Here is a 17,304-nt window from a genome sequence, read left to right as displayed (position 1 = left end):
GTGTGTGTGTGTGTGTGTGTGTGTGTGTGTGTGTGTGTGTGTGTGTGTGTGTGTGTGTGTGTGTGTGTGAGAAGTTCTGACTGTCAGCTGTCAGTCTGAAATGTGTTCACACTGTCTGTTTTTAAACTCAGAACCTAAATAAGTAAGCATATTCTTGTAATTATAATGAAGGTAAAGGTTTAATGTTCATGAATAACATGAAGAAAGCAGCTCTTTTACAATAGTCCATTCAGTATACCCGTTCAAAGTTGGCGTGTTGTTGTTGTTGTTGTTGTTGTTGTTGTTGTTGTTGTTGTTGTTGTTTGTGGCACCTTGACATATTGATATAGGATGTGCATCAGTAGAGAAAATTGGAAGGAATTTGCTTCAATGTCGCAGTGCATTTGGAGCCCTGCCATGAGCATGCAGCATCACAGCTGCCACATGATGGTTGACTTGTTTGTTGTTGTTTGGTGTGAGGATAATGAGCCAGGCGAGCCAATAGCTGTGGGCTGCAGGCAGCACGAGCTTCACTGCAAGGTCAGCTGGAACGCAGGAGGCCTCAACTGTGTGCTTCCAGTCTCCTGAGCTGTGTCTGGTTCTGAGAATGAGAACATTTTCTTGTAAATTAGCTGCAAGAAATGCAAAAGCGCATCGTCCCCGTTTTACAGTCCGCACAACGATTAGACTACATCATGTAAACTCAATGCTTCACTTAGATGTTCTTAATGATCCAGGGCCACTCTTCAGTGATAGTTTGATCTAATTGCTTATACAGCAATAAATGTGCTGGCTTAGCCTTGGCCTGGATTTTCCACTAGAAATGCCAAAGAAAATGTATGTAAACGTTCTTGTCATTGGCATTTTGAAACTGAATTATTGTTTTGCCTAATTCTTAGAGCCCATCACTCTGCTTTACTGGGAAGGTTAGAAAGTAGTGATTTGTGAGTGTTTTTTGTGAGTGGGAATATCCCAGCCCTTATAACATGACTGCCAGTATGTGGATGGTCTCCTTTTGACATTGTGCATTTTTCGAGCTCAACTCAGAGGCAATGCAAACACTATGGTCTAAACTCCTCTGAGATGAAACTGATAAGAGATGAATTCATGGGCTCTTTATATCGGGAGCAAAGTCATTTACAGCCATTGCCTTTGTAAGAAGGTAGCCTATTTGAGGTGTGTGTGTGTGTGTGTGTGTGTGTGTGTGTGTGTGTGTGTGTGTGTGTGTGTGTGTCTGTTTGTGAGAGATTATTTCATAATGTAGGCCTAAAACAGAGGCAGTCAGAATGTGGCTTTGCATCACATGACCTGCCGTTGCGGCTGGGATTAGCAGAAGGCATTCACTTCAAAGTGTTGGTTAAGCCACATCCCAGTCAGACCCACACCACCCTACTCAATGACCAGGGGGCTATTCCATCAAGGTCGCTAAAGGAAAATAAGGCTGGATTTTTAAATAAATCTCGCAGGAAATGTATAATTATTTTAATTATATATATTATAATTGTTTAGCTACATTGATGGAATACCCCCCAGAGCTGGTGAAGAAGGAGGCCCACACATCACAAGGACAGTGAAACTGAGGTTTAAAATGTTAATGGGTCAGTTGCTAACATCAGCCAGAGATGATAAGAGATGATTTACTACTTTGTTAAAACAAGTTGTTTTATTTAGGCCTACTTTGTCCCCCTCCCCCCCAAAAAGTAGATGATTGTTAGTCATCTGTTCACTATGTACTATAGACATTGTAGGCCTAGGCCGATACATTTCCATATCAACATACTTTTGGCTTAAACCAACAGTGTGAAATGTGAACCCCTAGGCTATTGTCAGTATGCAAACAGTTAACCGCTGCCTTTTAGGCTAGTATCCTCAGGGGATCTGATTGGCTGCCTCTGCAGCGTGTGTTTGTGTTTGCACCTGGTGGACACGGCTATAGATTCCTTTAGCATCAAGTGTCTGGTCCCTCGACAAAGTCAGTCCAATTATGCCAGAGGGAAACAGAACACATTTTTAGAAAAAGTCCACAAGGAGCGGTTGTTCTTAGGTCTGAGGGAGCTGGGATTTAGTCTTGTCCTGAAACCACCTCGGTTAATGTGAAACTCAACATTTCCTATTAAATGAAATTAGGCTGTGCTTATGTAGACTGATGTGCTTATGTAAACTGCAGAGACTTTTGGCTATATTTTGTTAACAGCTAAACATAGCCTATCTTATATTGATAATCTGACTCTAATGTAATTATTATCTAATATCTATTATTATATACTTACGCACAAGTTCAAAATGATTGAGCGATGCATGCTCCAATTACAAATAGATTTGACAGCCATAGGGTTAGGGTTAGGCATGGAAGTGGAGTTTTCAGTCAGTAACATACCTGCTTGATTGGAAACAAATAACACCAGCCTAGCCGTGTGGCCGTGGGCCATACACATCTGACCCTCATGCTGAATGATAACATCAGGTCCCTGTGAATATACCAACTTTCCTCTGATCTGTAAGCTAGAATTTGGGAGCCAGCTCTAGCCTTCAGCACAGAGATCATGTGATTGTTTGGGTTGGCCTTGCATGCTAATTGTTTTAAATACTGCGATTAATGAATTGAGCTAGGGCCTGGCTGTCATGCTGAGGTAGCTAAGCCCTATCCCCAAGCCTGTTGCTGGACGGACACTAGTTGGCTAGTCGTCCCAGCTAAGCTGTATGAATTCCAAATCTTACAGCCCGATTCCTTTGATACGTAGCTGGATGTTTGCTTTTAATTCCAGGACAGTGCGTCTGTATGCAGTGAATATTTCATATGTGGTGTGGAACTCTATTGTAATTGCCTTGCGCTGTGCCCATGTCACATGAGTGAGTCTTTTTTCGGTGTATCGTAACAGTATTCTCCGTCACTTGGGATCGTGTCTATTATCAGCCAATTCAATTGTAAAAAGGCTAGCAGAGGTAATGACATTTACAGAGGCCTGAAATGTGTATTGGTGATGAGGTGTAAAAAAAAAAAAGCATGACTATTCTGTATGGCTATGAGAACCTTCTGTCTGTGTCCATGTGCCTCTGTAGTGTGTTACTGTACACAGCGGCGGTGTGAAGTGTGATGCGTGTGACCCGCGTGCTCCTGTGGTTTCTAGAGAGTCTCACATGTTGATAATTACAGGGTTAGGTCCGCATCGGGCCGGCTGCCCCGCGGCATTCCACAGCTCTCCCCTGCTCTGGGAAACCCCCCACCCTGTCCCACCCTGTCCCCACGGACCCACACCAACACCACAGCCATGTCTTATGGAAGAGTCATCGAAACTAAACTGAATGGAACGCCATTGGATGTCCTGTTACAAGACCAGTACATGTAATACGATCTGGCGTGTGTCATTTTGGAAGAATGTCCATTTCTGTTTACAAGGTCATTGTTGAGCCTGGCTGCCATTTTCAACTTGGTATTGGAATAGATCCGCTGTATCTAGGGCTGCAGTGAACTCAGTGGACCATGTCGTTAGAATAGCTCTCTTAGGGAGATCCATTTCAGAGTGAATTCAGATGTCGTTTTTCATTTCAATGTTGAGGAATTAAGAGGGTAGGCCTACAACATTAGAGCTTAGTTCAGTCTAAAGGCCTACATGGTGATTTAAGAATCTATAAACTCTGTTTAGTGTCAAATGAAAAGAGTGTAAACCCTCAAAGACTCAGACCTGCTTTAGAATCAGACATTTTGGGCTTTAAAGTGTTAAGCCTCTTTCTTAACAGGTGTATGTTTTGGACCAGGGCTTCTGCTGGTTATCCAGTGTTAAGGCAAGAGGAGGCCAGCTCTAATGTTCTCTAATGTTCTCTAATGTTCTCTAATGTTCTCTGATGTTCTCTGATGTTCTCTGATGTTCTCTGATGTTCTCTAATGTTCTCTGATGTTCTCTGATGTTCTCTAATGTTCTCTGATGTTCTCTAATGTTCTCTGATGTTCTCTGATGTTCTCTAATGTTCTCTAATGTTCTCTGATGTTCTCTGATGTTCTCTGATGTTCTCTAATGTTCTCTAATGTTCTCTGATGTTCTCTGATGTTCTCTGATGTTCTCTGATGTTCTCTAATGTTCTCTGATGTTCTCTGATGTTCTCTGATGTTCTCTAATGTTCTCTAATGTTCTCTAATGTTCTCTGATGTTCTCTGATGTTCTCTAATGTTCTCTGGTGTTCTCTGGTGAAATCCATCACATTTCCAAATGGCTCATCTCGTTTGGATCTTTCCAAGCCTGCTCTAATTAATTAGTAGGTTACATCTTCCAATAGCCATGAGGGATCTTTACATATTAAAGCTGATACACTGAGCTGTTTGTCTGAAGTTGTGTTTTTATATATTATATATATATATATATATATATATATATATATATATATATATATTTGTGTGCCATGTCTTTCATGTTGGATGAAATCTAAATCTAAGTGCCTTTGTAGGACAATCTACTCTGTATACTGCAATTACACCTAGATTTCGGGCGGAGAAGCGGCGAACAAGCAACGCCAGAGTCCTCTCTCGACCGGCATTTTTTGAAAAGTGATCATATCTATACATCATATCTGTCATATCATATCTATCCTGATACATCATATCATATTATATGTTGGAAGCCGGTCTAAGCCATGGTTTGTGTCTCACTGGGAATGATGTGCTCTCCTGGGAATGATTCATATAGTTTTACCGCAGCTACAGCTTCTGTGTGGGGGTTCCACTCACTGGAGGGTATGTGTTTGCGTGTGTGTCCCTTATCGGATGTGTGCAGTGTGGTCTCTTTCTCTCACACACACACACACACACACACACACACACACACACACACACACACACACACACACACACACTTCAAACACCCCCTCCCTTCCCTCATTAACCAACCCCATCATGTTCTGAACCAACCAACCCCCCCTAATTCTCACAGAAAGGGACTCTGTGTCTTCACTGTCAGGCAGGATACCATGACATCATGACATCATGACTCCGGTGGCAACATCTGCTGAGCGCCAAGGAGCGGGGGACGGGAGAGAGGACAGGGGCGGATGGGAGGGTTAGCACAGAATGAAACCATCTTAAAAGGCGTTTGGGGGGAGGGGGGGCATGACATGTGGAAGCCAAGTTTGTTATTGAACCCCTTCAGCACAAGATCCCTCTTCTCTTCACTCATGTGGCAGGAGATGAAGGGAGATGGAGAGTGGAAGGGCAGGGAAGGTGGGGGAGGAGATTCTGTCACGCTATACTTCCTCTCCCTTCAATCTAGTTATGTTTGACTTCCTACTAGGGCTGGGCAAATGATCAACATTTCTTTTTCGATAATCGCAAGAATTAACGATCAATTATCGATTAATTGATAAGCTTTTTTTTCATTAAAAAATTATAATAATAATAATAGGGCAGACATAACAAGCATGGAACGTCGCGATGGAACAGGATATGCTGGCTCGACTATTTGCATCAGCGCACGAAATCCTCTACCCTCGACAAAACTGAGCGGCAGAATATCTGTTTCAATTCATTTACAGATGGCCATCGTTATTTTCTCTTCTCGTTGTGCATCACACCTCCCGCGTATAAGATGAGACATGATGGAGGGCTGAGAAGGTAGCGAAGGAGCAATCAGGGTCGGGTGTACGGTTTGCAGGTAGTATTTCATCGGGGTCGTTGTCGTGTTGTATTTATAGGTCACTGCGCAGTGTTTGCAATGAACGAGGTCGCCTTTCAGATCAAAATGCTCCCACACCAAGCTTCGTTTCGCTCGCTTCGCCATTTTCCGAGCTTGCTCTGCTAACCTTTTTTTTACAACTGTGTAATAAACTTTTTTATAAGACGCTCTCAATGCCTCTTTGTTGAGGGGAACATGGAATTACTGGAGGTTACACTAACGTACGGGAACTTGTTGCATCATGCAGTACTGCGTTGCGAAATTCAATGCGAAGGCAAATGCAAAGTTCATTTCTCACACATAACGTGGACAAACTAATTTCCATTATTATTATAAAAATAAAAAAAAGTGTATTAATGATTATCGAGAAATATATTTTGTGATCGACCAAGATCCTTATCGATCAATTATCGATCGTCGATCATTGATGCCCACCCCTACTTCCTACTGGTTGTGGGCCTACCCCGCTATAACTGTTACATACCTGGCCTACCCTGCTATAACTGTTACATACCTGGCCTACCCTGCTATAACTGTTACATACCTGGCCTACCCTGCTATAACTGTTACATACCTGGCCTACCCTGCTATAACTGTTACATACCTGGCCTACCCTGCTATAACTGTTACATACCTGAGCACAAAATCCTGGTACTAATCCATTTGATATGAATGATTTAAACAAGCCTTTTGTTCCAGTAAGGGTGTGACGTTGAATGCCAACTACTTATCAGCGTCTCTTGGCAGATTTCATTGTCTGACTATGGACCGGTCTCCGTCCGTTGGTGTGTCGCATACTTTATCTCCGACACAACTGGGACATTTCTTTATGAAACTTGGGGGAACGATGCGTCTAGAGATTGTTTAGAAGTTTCAAGGTGATTAGTCATGTGATATGGCAGCTAAAGTGATAGGTTGTTATCACCAACAACTTCATAACAGGGTGCAGGCTTCAAATAAACCGTAAGAATCAAGGCTGAATATGAATTAAATGACTTATTTTTGTCATACATTTATAATTAATAATTGTCAACGTTAATAATTGTCACCAATTCACACAAGGAGTGGGCACTTCATCAGTTGTGGGGGACATGTTTGTACGTTAGCTTGTACTGAACTGTGGAGGGAGAAAAAAAAAAAAAACTCAAGTGAGGAAATTCTCCACAAAGGCATGGCGAACCAACCGCCTCGTTTATTGTGACCGTTTAACCGGCATGTCACAGAGCTTGAGCCCTGCTGAAAGGACCCTGTAAGGTTTGAAAAACACAGCGGCGATGAGGTAATGCCATTTCCCAAGGTATTCAGAAAATGTCCCTCCATCTCTGTGTGCCCAGAGAACCTTTGAATGGATGGGAGCCCCCAACTCTCTCTCTCTCTCTCTCTCTCTCTCTCTCTCTCTCTCTCTCTCTCTCTCTCTCTCTCTCTCTCTCTCTCTCTCTCCACACAGAGGGGTCACATGTCAGAGTTCATTATTCCTCATGCTGGAGACACAGAGTAAACAGGCCTCTGGTTTCAGACCAGGAGAGCCTCTTCTCTTATTTAGAGATGAGGGGCAGGCTGGTCAATGGGAGCTCTTTGCTCTGCTCTTTGTGTTCTCAAAGTGCAGCCGCTGCCTCACTACTGTAGACCAACCCACACACACACACACACACACACACACACACACAACACACTATCTCTCTCTCTCTCATTGATGATTAATGTAGCTCTTTGAGAGTGGTTGCACTTACAAAAGGACGCTCGGGTGACATTGCAACTCTGTGAAAAATGTGCTAGAGTGCTCAGGCTCTCATAACACTGACAGAGCCGTGCAGGCCACAAACGGAATTGACCTCCAGTCACTTTACATGACTTTACATGACTTTACATGACTTTCTTCTCCCAGATTAAGACTCCAGCTACATTATTCATGTGACACATGAGCCTGCCCTGGCCAGGCCCCTGTGTGTGATTTGATTTTGTTTGAAATGACCCATTTCCAAAACATACTTGGATGTATTAAAACATGGCGGTATGCTGCCTCGGACAACAGCTGGGGTTGCACAGGATGTCAAGGCGGATCTCAAGGCTTAGAGATCCCTCCCTCCCTCTCTCTATACGGGTCTCTCTCTTACCCTCTCTCTATACGGGTCTCTCTCTTACCCTCTCTCTATACGGGTCTCTCTCTTACCCTCTTCCCATCAGAGGACACAGTGACACACTGGTACCATCTGTAGTTGCATTAACCCCTCTGCCAACTGCCCAGATTGTATAGCCTAGTCCTAGCAGTGTGGTTTCAGTGCTATTATATGCTATTGGCCCAAAACCCCACCCAAACCTTTGACATTCTCTTGGTTTACAGGATCAGGGGAGTTTACGATAAAAGCTTAAAGTGGCAGGGGGGATCCCCCCCCCCCCCCCCTGTCAGCTCCACGGAATGACACCATCTTAAAAGGCTTTGCGGTTATCTGCGAAAACCAATGACGCCAATGGAAGATTTCTCAACCGCAATCCAACCAAATTGGCGATGTCATCTGCAATGCCCTGTGAGCTCCTTCTCATTTGTCATTTCGTCGGTGGCACGTTAGTGTCAAAGTGGGATGACGTGACAAACCTTTCACTGTACTTTATGCACAGTGACTTGCGAAGCCAAGTTGTGTTACAGACCTCAATGCCACAAGGGTGCAACGGGTCAACAGGTGGGCTAACATGAGAGTCCAAAGCCGGCCGGCTCACGTCATCCATCCCCTTAGAGCCAGTCTGTCAGTGCCCCCTTTAATTTCCTCTCAGCATCCATCAGATTTACAGCCACCTGATGAACTCTTGTCTCTCAGAAGTGTCAGCTTAACAGCTGGGTGTCACTTTTCAGTTGTGTCACCTGGCATCTAGGTTGCTATGGAGACTATTGGGATGGGATGTTTCTGCAGCGCTGAGGTTAATTCAAGAAGATGACAGTTGAGGTCCGTCAACAGCTTCATCTAAACCCCGACTGAGCTCTCATAGTAGCGTCACTTAGATGAGGAGAGAGATATATTAGATTCCTGACATTACTGTTCTCTGTCAGCCATAAGGTAACCTACATACCCCCACTGAGGTCAGGTGGTTCAGTTTCTCCTCAGAGAGGCTCGGTCAGTGTGTCTGAAAGGCTACTGTGTGGAATCTCCATAGAGGAGACAAGCTATTCAGCTCCTGGCATCATGTAGGCTCTGGCTCAGCTCCAGCACAGCCTTCTCATATTAAGCCCATCTTCTGCTTGGACGACGGCCCGCTGCAGAGGAATGCGTATGGAAGAAAAAATGTACCATTAATTTCACTGAGAAGGGGTCAGGAAACTGGGAGTGTGACGGATTATAAATGATGGGGGAACTTTAACCGAAAAGTTCAAATGCGCCAACCTCTGAGATCTCACATGCTGGCTACTTGAAACTTCCACAGATTTAGTGGCGAAGCTAAAACTAGCTAGCCTGTTGATGAAGTCCACCAGTATACAGCAGTTTAAGGGCTTTGTATGAAGCAGGGCTATTGGCTGTGTAGAGGCAAAGCCATCCGTTGTGAGTTGGACTGTTCCTTTACATTTACTGTGACCCCGGCACCAACCCCGGTCTCAGCAAACATGAAAGCCATCTCTTTCAGGGTGTTGTCTGCGTGAGGCCACAGGCTTTGGAAATGTGCTGACATGGCTGCAGAAAAGGCTGTGGTCTGTTTTAAAAGGCACCAGAGTCCCATACAGTTCCAACCCCAGCCTTGTCTCTCCCCAGTCCAGCAAGCTTGTATGCGAAGCAAACCCTAAATCAAAGGCTTATGTGTGCTGGCTAAACATGAACATTTTGGTGGAATAAGCTCACTGCTTGAGTTGGAAGAGCCTGATAAGTCGGAACGTTTGCTCCTCAACTCAAGGCTTATATTATTCTCCCTGATATCCCTGAGTTCAATGAACACTTCCCTCCTGCACACTGTCCCATAGAAGGTTCCAGCCCAGCAAGCTCCCCCGCCCTACGGCCAGCACCGTTTATGCGCATAGTGCAGATTCATAGGCGACTTGATGAACTCCACCCAGCGCTGGACCGGAGGCATCCCAAACATTCCCCTTGAAAGCCTCATTACTCACAGTCACTGAGCAGGGTGGGCAGGGTGGACAGGGTGGACAGCACCCGGCTACTGGTGGGCTCTGATTAGACAAGGCAGCACCCCTGGCTGCCACCACACACGCTCACACGCTCACACATCACACACACACACACACACACACACACACGCATTAATGCCAGTGTCCTGGCTACATTCCCAATCCGGCCCTCATACTACTATCATGGCCACGTAATCACCCCCGGCGTTCAGTTGGCTTGTTCATCCCCTCCCCTGTCCCTTGCAACTCTTCCCCAGGGCGTCACTGCAAAAGAGAACATGTTCTCAGTCAACCTACCTGGTAGAATAATGGCTAAAGAAATAAAAACCAACACACGTACCACACACACACACACCTTCAGTATGACAGTGTTTTATGATCATGACGATTGCGTAACATAGATTTGCACTATACCATACAGGAAGGCAGGGCTTTCAGTTTTTTTTTAGAAGCCAATCTTACAGCAGCAGGGTCTGGATTTAGTTGTTGGTTGTGGTGGAGGTTGAATGAAGGAATGCATGAATGCCATAGTCATGCAGTCAAGTGGTGCGAAAGCCTATTAGACCTGCTCTTTAGCTGGCTTCAAAGGCCTGGAAAGTAGGTGCCTTATAGCACCAAAAACAATTTCCTCTGAACTTGAGTGATTAGGTACTGGCCTCGCTAAGATGTTATGAATGCAAGAGCTTACGTCGGCTCTCCCCTCCCTGCATTCCCTGTGGGCTGTCATGGGACACACTGTTATGGAGGACATTCTCTCTGTCTCCCTAGTACCCCCCCCCCCTCTCTCTTTATTTCCTCCTTTCTCTTTCTCAACCCCTCCCTCCTCCCCCCCCCCCCCCCCCCCCCCAGGATTTTTTTTTTTTTTAACACGCCAACGTCAAGTGCATTCCAGAGGCTACCTATGAGGCATGTTTTCCCTCCAGCTTCATGTACAGTGTGTTGACAAAGCGTTTACATTTACAGGGAGGGCTTTTCTCTCAGGGCAATTCTAGAGAGTGTGAACGTGTTTGTCAAGTGTTACATGATTTTTCAAGCACCTCAGATGCGGAAACATGGTTGATGCCAGAGCCTATTTAATTATTCTGTGCTTCATTGAGTGCCATGGATTTCTCTCTCTCTCTCTCTCACACACACACACACACATGCACGTGCACTGTCTCTTTCACAGGCACAGGGTGGCTTGTGCCATATGTGGCTGAACGGGTGAGAAGGCTCAGAGGCATTGAGAGGTAATTAACCAGCTAATGAGATTGGGCAGTTTGTGTAGCGTCCACGTCACTGACCTTCCCCCCCGGCTCTCTCAGCCCTGTCACACTGCTCCGAGCCCGCCAACAAGCCACACACTCAAACGTTGTCAACAACAGTTCTGTCAAATATTGAACCCAAAGAGTTTTTTTACCAAAGAGTTAAACGCTTTATCTTCCAGTCTCTCGCATTTCTGTTGATAAAGTAGTGTTTTCAAAGGGAAGGGGCGGGCCCAGCTGTACGCAGTAAATCTGCGTGGAGCAGGACAGGATGGAGCAGGACAGGATGGAGCAGGACAGGATGGAGCAGGACAGAATGGAGCAGGACAGGATGGAGCAGGACAGGATGGAGCAGGACAGGATGGAGCAGGACAGGATGGAGCAGGACAGGATGGAGCAGGACAGGATGGAGCAGGACAGAATGGAGCAGGACAGGATGGAGCAGGACAGGATGGAGCAGGACAGGATGGAGCAGGACAGGATGGAGCAGGACAGGATGGAGCAGGACAGGATTGAGCAGGACAGAATGGAGCAGGACAGGATGGAGCAGGACAGGATGGAGCAGGACAGGATGGAGCAGGACAGGATGGAGCAGGACAGGATGGAGCAGGACAGAATGGAGCAGGACAGAATGGAGCAGGACAGAATGGAGCAGGACAGGATGGAGCAGGACAGGATGGAGCAGGACAGGATGGAGCAGGACAGGATGGAGCAGGACAGAATGGAGCAGGACAGGATGGAGCAGGACAGGATGGAGCAGGACAGGATGGAGCAGGACAGGATGGAGCAGGACAGGATGGAGCAGGACAGGATGGAGCAGGATGGAGCAGGACAGGATGGAGCAGGACAGAATGGGGTTGAGAATGAGGGAGTCAAGCTTCCTGTGGAACAGAGAGCCGGCCCTCCAGCTTCGACCCATGACTCACATGAGCCCAGATGAATGAATGAATGGTCTTTATTGTCATTAATACAGTACAGGTACCATACAACGAAATTTAGGGGGGGGGGGGGCTCCCCTGGTGCTTGGTAAAAAGACTAAACAAGAGGGCCAAGGGTAAAATAAAAAAGGGAAAAGAGCTGGTTTACATAAATAAAGGCTATGTACACTATCTACTATACTATACTACTATACAATAAAACACTGTGCTGTACTCTATGCTATGCTATAAATATCCAAACTTTTCCTATATCTGAACCTTATGTACACAAGGGTTGTCATATTGCACATAGTATTGTTGCACATTCATTTAAAGTGTCACAGTTAGCAGGTTTGAAATGTTCACAGTTGTATTTCAATATTGCACTTATGTTTACAATCTAGTAGCTGCCATCAAATTGTCTAGATTGTCCAGGGCCTAGAACCTAGGTCTTTGCTGTGTTCAGGGCCTGAATGGCCCTAGGGTAGAAGCTGAGCTTCAGTCTATTTGTCCTTGCGAACATGGTCCTGAACCGCCTGCCTGAGGGCAGCCGAACAAAGTGTTCGTTCCCAGGGTGGGATGGGTCCCTGAAGATCTTGGAGGCCTTCCTGAGGCAGCGTGTGTTGTACAGCTCTTCCAGAGAGGGGAGGGGGGGGCCGATGATCCTCTGGGCCGATCTCACGACTCTCTGTAGCGCTTTCCTCTCTGCGGCTGTGCAGCTGGAGAACCACGCGCAAATGCAGTAGGTGAGGATGCTCTCCACTGTGCAGCGGTAGAAGGTCACAAGCAGCTCCTGTCTGAGGTGGTATTTCCTGAGGACTCTCAGGAAGTAGAGCCGCTGTTGTGCCTTCTTGATGATGGCTGCTGTGTTGGTCCTCCAGGACAGGTCATCCTGTATGTGCACCCCCAGGAATCGGAGAGTTGAGACTCTCTCCACGCTCCCTCCATCGAAGAGCAGGGGCTGGACCTCAGATGTTTTCCTCCTGAAGTCCACAATGATTTCCTGGGTCTTTAACTGGTTCAGCAGCAGGTTGTTAACCTTGCACAGCTTGCCCAGCTGCTCCACCTCATCCCTGTAGCCTAGCAGACCCCAGGCCAGCCTAGCAGAGCCCAGATCAGACCCCAGGCCAGCCTAGCAGACCCCAGGCCAGCCTAGCAGAGCCCAGATCAGACCCCAGGCCAGCCTAGCAGAGCCCAGGTCAGACCCCTAAGGCCCCAGCTCCATCTTCATGGGGTTTTATACACACTATTAATAAGATACCTCATGGTGTATTAGGCCTGTACATAATCTCTTTTCCAGGCCACGCCTTGCAGTTGTGTGGTTTGCTTGAATCAAATCATGACATACTTTCACTCCCACCCAGGCCAGGTTTGAGTTGTTGTCCAGGCTTATAAGCGCCGTCATTACAGGGACCACTGTTTTGCTTACGAAAGTAATGTAAGGAGAGCCAGAGTCATCTGACTCATAGGAGTCAGAGGAATTCCAATACACATCTCCGAGGATAGTTCATTCATATTGTCATGGAAAACCATTTTCCTTGAATCCTCTGTCATAAGGAGTTCATAAAGATGTCACAATCATGATTATATAACAAATTATTTATAATATATCATGAATAGTCTTGTCAAACTGTGGTTTCACACGACAATTCACACCTATCTAAGTACAGTAGGCTATGGTATCGGACATGCCAATGTGAAGTCAATTGTTATCAGCAGACTTTTGAACAAGGGCTTGAGAAGTAGTGTTACTGCAGCATACAAGTCCAATATGAGATGATCTTCGGACATGTTTACATCTAGTAATTAGGACTCTCCCTTGAGCTTGTCTCTCTGGAGGGCACAACAAGCCACTTTAGACTATTTATTCCATGACTGCACTGACCTGGAACTCTCCCTGCAGTATACTGGTATGTGCTCTTTGCTACTGGGTCAGATCCAGCCCCCTCAGCATGGCTGTCTGTTCCAGAGGCACATGGAGCAGGATGCTCAGCTTAAAGACTTAGTTACACATTTACGTACAGACGTACAGACACATTTACGTACCGACTCATCACAGAGTTTCCCTACAGCAGTGATGGCCTCAGGTTGAGAGAGGTGTGGACTGACAACAGAGCCGCACACTGTTGGAAGGGTGGAGGTGGACATATAAATAGAGACGGTGGTGGAGCAGGTGATGTGTGGCTGAGAGGCGGAGGAAGACAGTTTTAGGCAATAATGCTTAGTAGATCTCACCCCGGCTAATCTTAGTTTCCACTCAGAGTGTGCTTCAGAGTGTGTGTGTGTGTGTGTGTCTGTCTGTGTGTGTTTCTGTGTGTGTTTCTGTGTGTGTGTCTGTGTCTGTGTGTGTCTGTGTGTGCGTGTCTTATGCTCGACACTGAACATTGGTATCGGTCGGATATTGGCCTAAAATGCTTTATCGGGAATCTGAGATGTTAGGGTTAGGAGCCAGAAGCAACTGGTTGACAGACTGCTGCAGATGACACGCCAGTGTGGTGATAATAACAACCATGTCTGGCGTCTGGAACACATCCCGCTTGAGACAGACACCAGTAGAAACTGTGCAATGCAACATTTTGTGTGGGTGGGTGGGTGTGGGTGTGGGTGTGGGTGTGTGCAGTGTGTACTGTGTGTGTGTCAACCTCTTGAAGTCCACTACACTCTTGTCAGCTAATCATTCCTTTGACCTCTTTTCCAGTGACTTTGTTTGGCTCCAAAATTTTCCACTGCAAACTTCTCACTTCAAACAGCCTTTCCCTGTCCTGCAAACACTTTCCCTTCAGACCTTGAGTCAATACTATTGTACTAAGTAAATAAAAGTGAGTTTCACTGTGTTCACTTGGAAACAATAGTTCACATCACTCTCATTATCCTTACCAATGCTTAATTCAAATGTCCAATGGTACAGACATACAGTACTGTAGTATATGCAGTATGTTTATTTATTATTGTTTTTATGTTCAGGACTTGGAGTTGCATTCAATGCATGACTTGAGCTATATAAATAAAGGTTGATTGATTGATTGATTGAGTTAGGGCCTGGAATGTTACTGCAAAGGCTTTTTATGTCTTCCCATGGAGGCCAGCGTTTAATGTCGGTACTTGTTTAGTGTTTATCAGAGCAATGACTGAAAACAGTAGCGGATAGGTTGGGGAGGTGGGGTTGCTCCGCTTTCCCCCTACCACCCCCTTGGCCCCCAGGCAACACACTGTGTGTTTTTCACACCAGACCCGGCCCCTGCACCTTACAGGCACCACATTCAAACTGGGTCATGCTACAAAGCAGGCTGTTGTGATGGGCGAGAGAAAGGGCCAACTTGGGTTTGGGAGATGAGATGTCAGATGACTTCATCCTGTAGAAATGCCAGGGGGACAAAGAGAGGTTCAGCTCCAACGATAACAAGTGTGTTGGTATCAAAGCCACCACAACACCCCTCTCTCGTCATCTCTCTCTCTCTCTCTCCAACGACCCCCCCATCTCATCATCAGACACTGTGGGTGTGTGTGTAGGACTCTCTGTGTCTGTGTGTTGTGTCTGTAGCAGAAGTTCAGGACCTTTTGACTAAGGTCCACTCAGTACGTACTATAATAGCACTTTAGTTTTGTGTTGTTTTCTGAATAGATTGCAAACAAGCCCAATATGTAGAGCAACAGTTTTACTGTCGTTGAACCTCATCAGAATAAACCCGCAGACACACTTTATTGCACCGTGTTCATCATTGTACTGAGAGGAGCACAACATCTACGCTTTAACTAAACCCTGTTCCCTCGTCTGGGGCCTGTCGTTTCTACAGAGGGAAGTTTGCGGTGGTGAGGAAATGTGTAGAGAAGTGCACGGGTCGGGAGTATGCCGCCAAGTTCATGAGGAAGAGGAGGAAGGGCCAGGACTGCCGCACGGAAATCATCCACGAGATGGCCGTGCTGGAGCTGGCCACGGTCAGCCAGCGTGTGGTCAACCTGCACCAGGTCTACGAGATGGCCTCCGAGATGGTGCTGGTGCTGGAGTTGTGAGTATACTCTCTCTCTCTCTCTCTCTCTCTCTCTCTCTCTCTCTCTCTCTCTCTCTCTCTCTCTCTCTCTCTCTCTCTCTCTCTCTCTCTCTCTCTCTCTCTCTCTCTCTCTCTCTCTCTCTCTCTCAGAGGGTCTCTCTCTCTCACACACACACACACACACACACACAGTCAACCTTCTGTGTAAGTTATGGAAACCGTTGCTAAACTCCTACATTACCTTTGAGCTGCAGAAAGTCACCCTAAAGCTCCTACGCAGACTGACCCCCCAGAGGCAGTAGCTGATGGAAGTCTCTGAACCAGATGAACCAGATGGTCTCTGAACCAGATGAACTAGATGGTCTCTGAACCAGATGGTCTATGAACCAGATGGTCTATGAACCAGATGGTCTCTGAACCAGATGAACTAGATGGTCTCTGAACCAGATGGTCTCTGAACCAGATGAACTAGATGGTCTCTGAACCAGATGGTCTCTGAACCAGATGAGCCAGATGAACTAGATGGTCTCTGAACCAGATGAACCAGATGATCGATGAACTAGATGGTCTCTGAAACAGATGAACTAGATGGTCTCTGAACCAGATGGTCTCTGAACCAGATGAACTAGATGGTCTCTGAACCAGATGAACTAGATGGTCTCTGAACCAGATGGTCTCTGAACCAGATGAACCAGATGGTCTCTGAACCAGATGGTCTATGAACCAGATGGTCTCTGAACCAGATGGTCTATGAACCAGATGAACCAGATGGTCTCTGAACTAGATGGTCTCTGAACCAGATGGTCTCTGAACCAGATGGTCTATGAACCAGAGGGTCTATGAACCAGAGGGTCTATGAACCAGAGGGTCTATGAACCAGAGGGTCTATGAACCAGATGAACCAGATGGTTTATTGAAAGGCAAGGCTCATTGCAGGCAGTTAAATATTGATAGGTGAAATCCTATACACTATCAGTGACTCCTGTAAGGAGAGAGAGAGAGGGAGGGAGCAAGAGAAGGGAGCAAGACAGGGCGAGAGAATGACAGTCTAAAGTGAGAGAGGATTACTGCACAGAGAGAGAGAGAGAGAGAGAGAGAGAACTCTCAGACAGAGAGATACAGACAGAGAGAGACAGACAGAGATACAGAGAGATACAGACAGAGAGAGAGAGAGAGACAGACAGAGATACAGAGAGATACAGACAGAGAGAGAGAGAGAGACAGACAGAGATACAGAGAGATACAGAGAGAGAGAGAGACAGACAGAGATACAGAGAGATACAGACAGAGAGAGAGAGAGACAGACAGAGAGAGATACAGACAGAGAGAGATAAAGACAGAGAGAGATACAGAGAGAGAGCGATACAGAGAGAGAGAGAGATACAGACAGAGAGATGCCTTGAATTGTAG

At 46.2% G+C, this 17,304-nt stretch overlaps 1 protein-coding gene across 1 annotated transcript in view; it reads left to right on the top strand.

The window, feature by feature from the left end:
- Window positions 1-17,304, top strand: part of stk17a (serine/threonine kinase 17a) — a gene marked incomplete at both ends in the record, with an annotated part of 36,737 nt that overhangs the window by 208 nt on the left and 19,225 nt on the right. Inside the window, one exon of the mRNA XM_080543777.1 lies at window positions 15,700-15,912. Within this exon, the coding sequence (XP_080399903.1) occupies window positions 15,700-15,912 (213 nt within the window). The remainder of the gene's footprint in view (window positions 1-15,699; window positions 15,913-17,304) is intronic.

Source organism: Nansenia antarctica (assembly GCF_963989245.1).
Source record: "Nansenia antarctica genome assembly, chromosome: 13".
Classification (NCBI taxonomy): domain Eukaryota; kingdom Metazoa; phylum Chordata; class Actinopteri; order Argentiniformes; family Microstomatidae; genus Nansenia; species Nansenia antarctica.
This window is presented reverse-complemented; position numbering and strand designations above follow the sequence as displayed.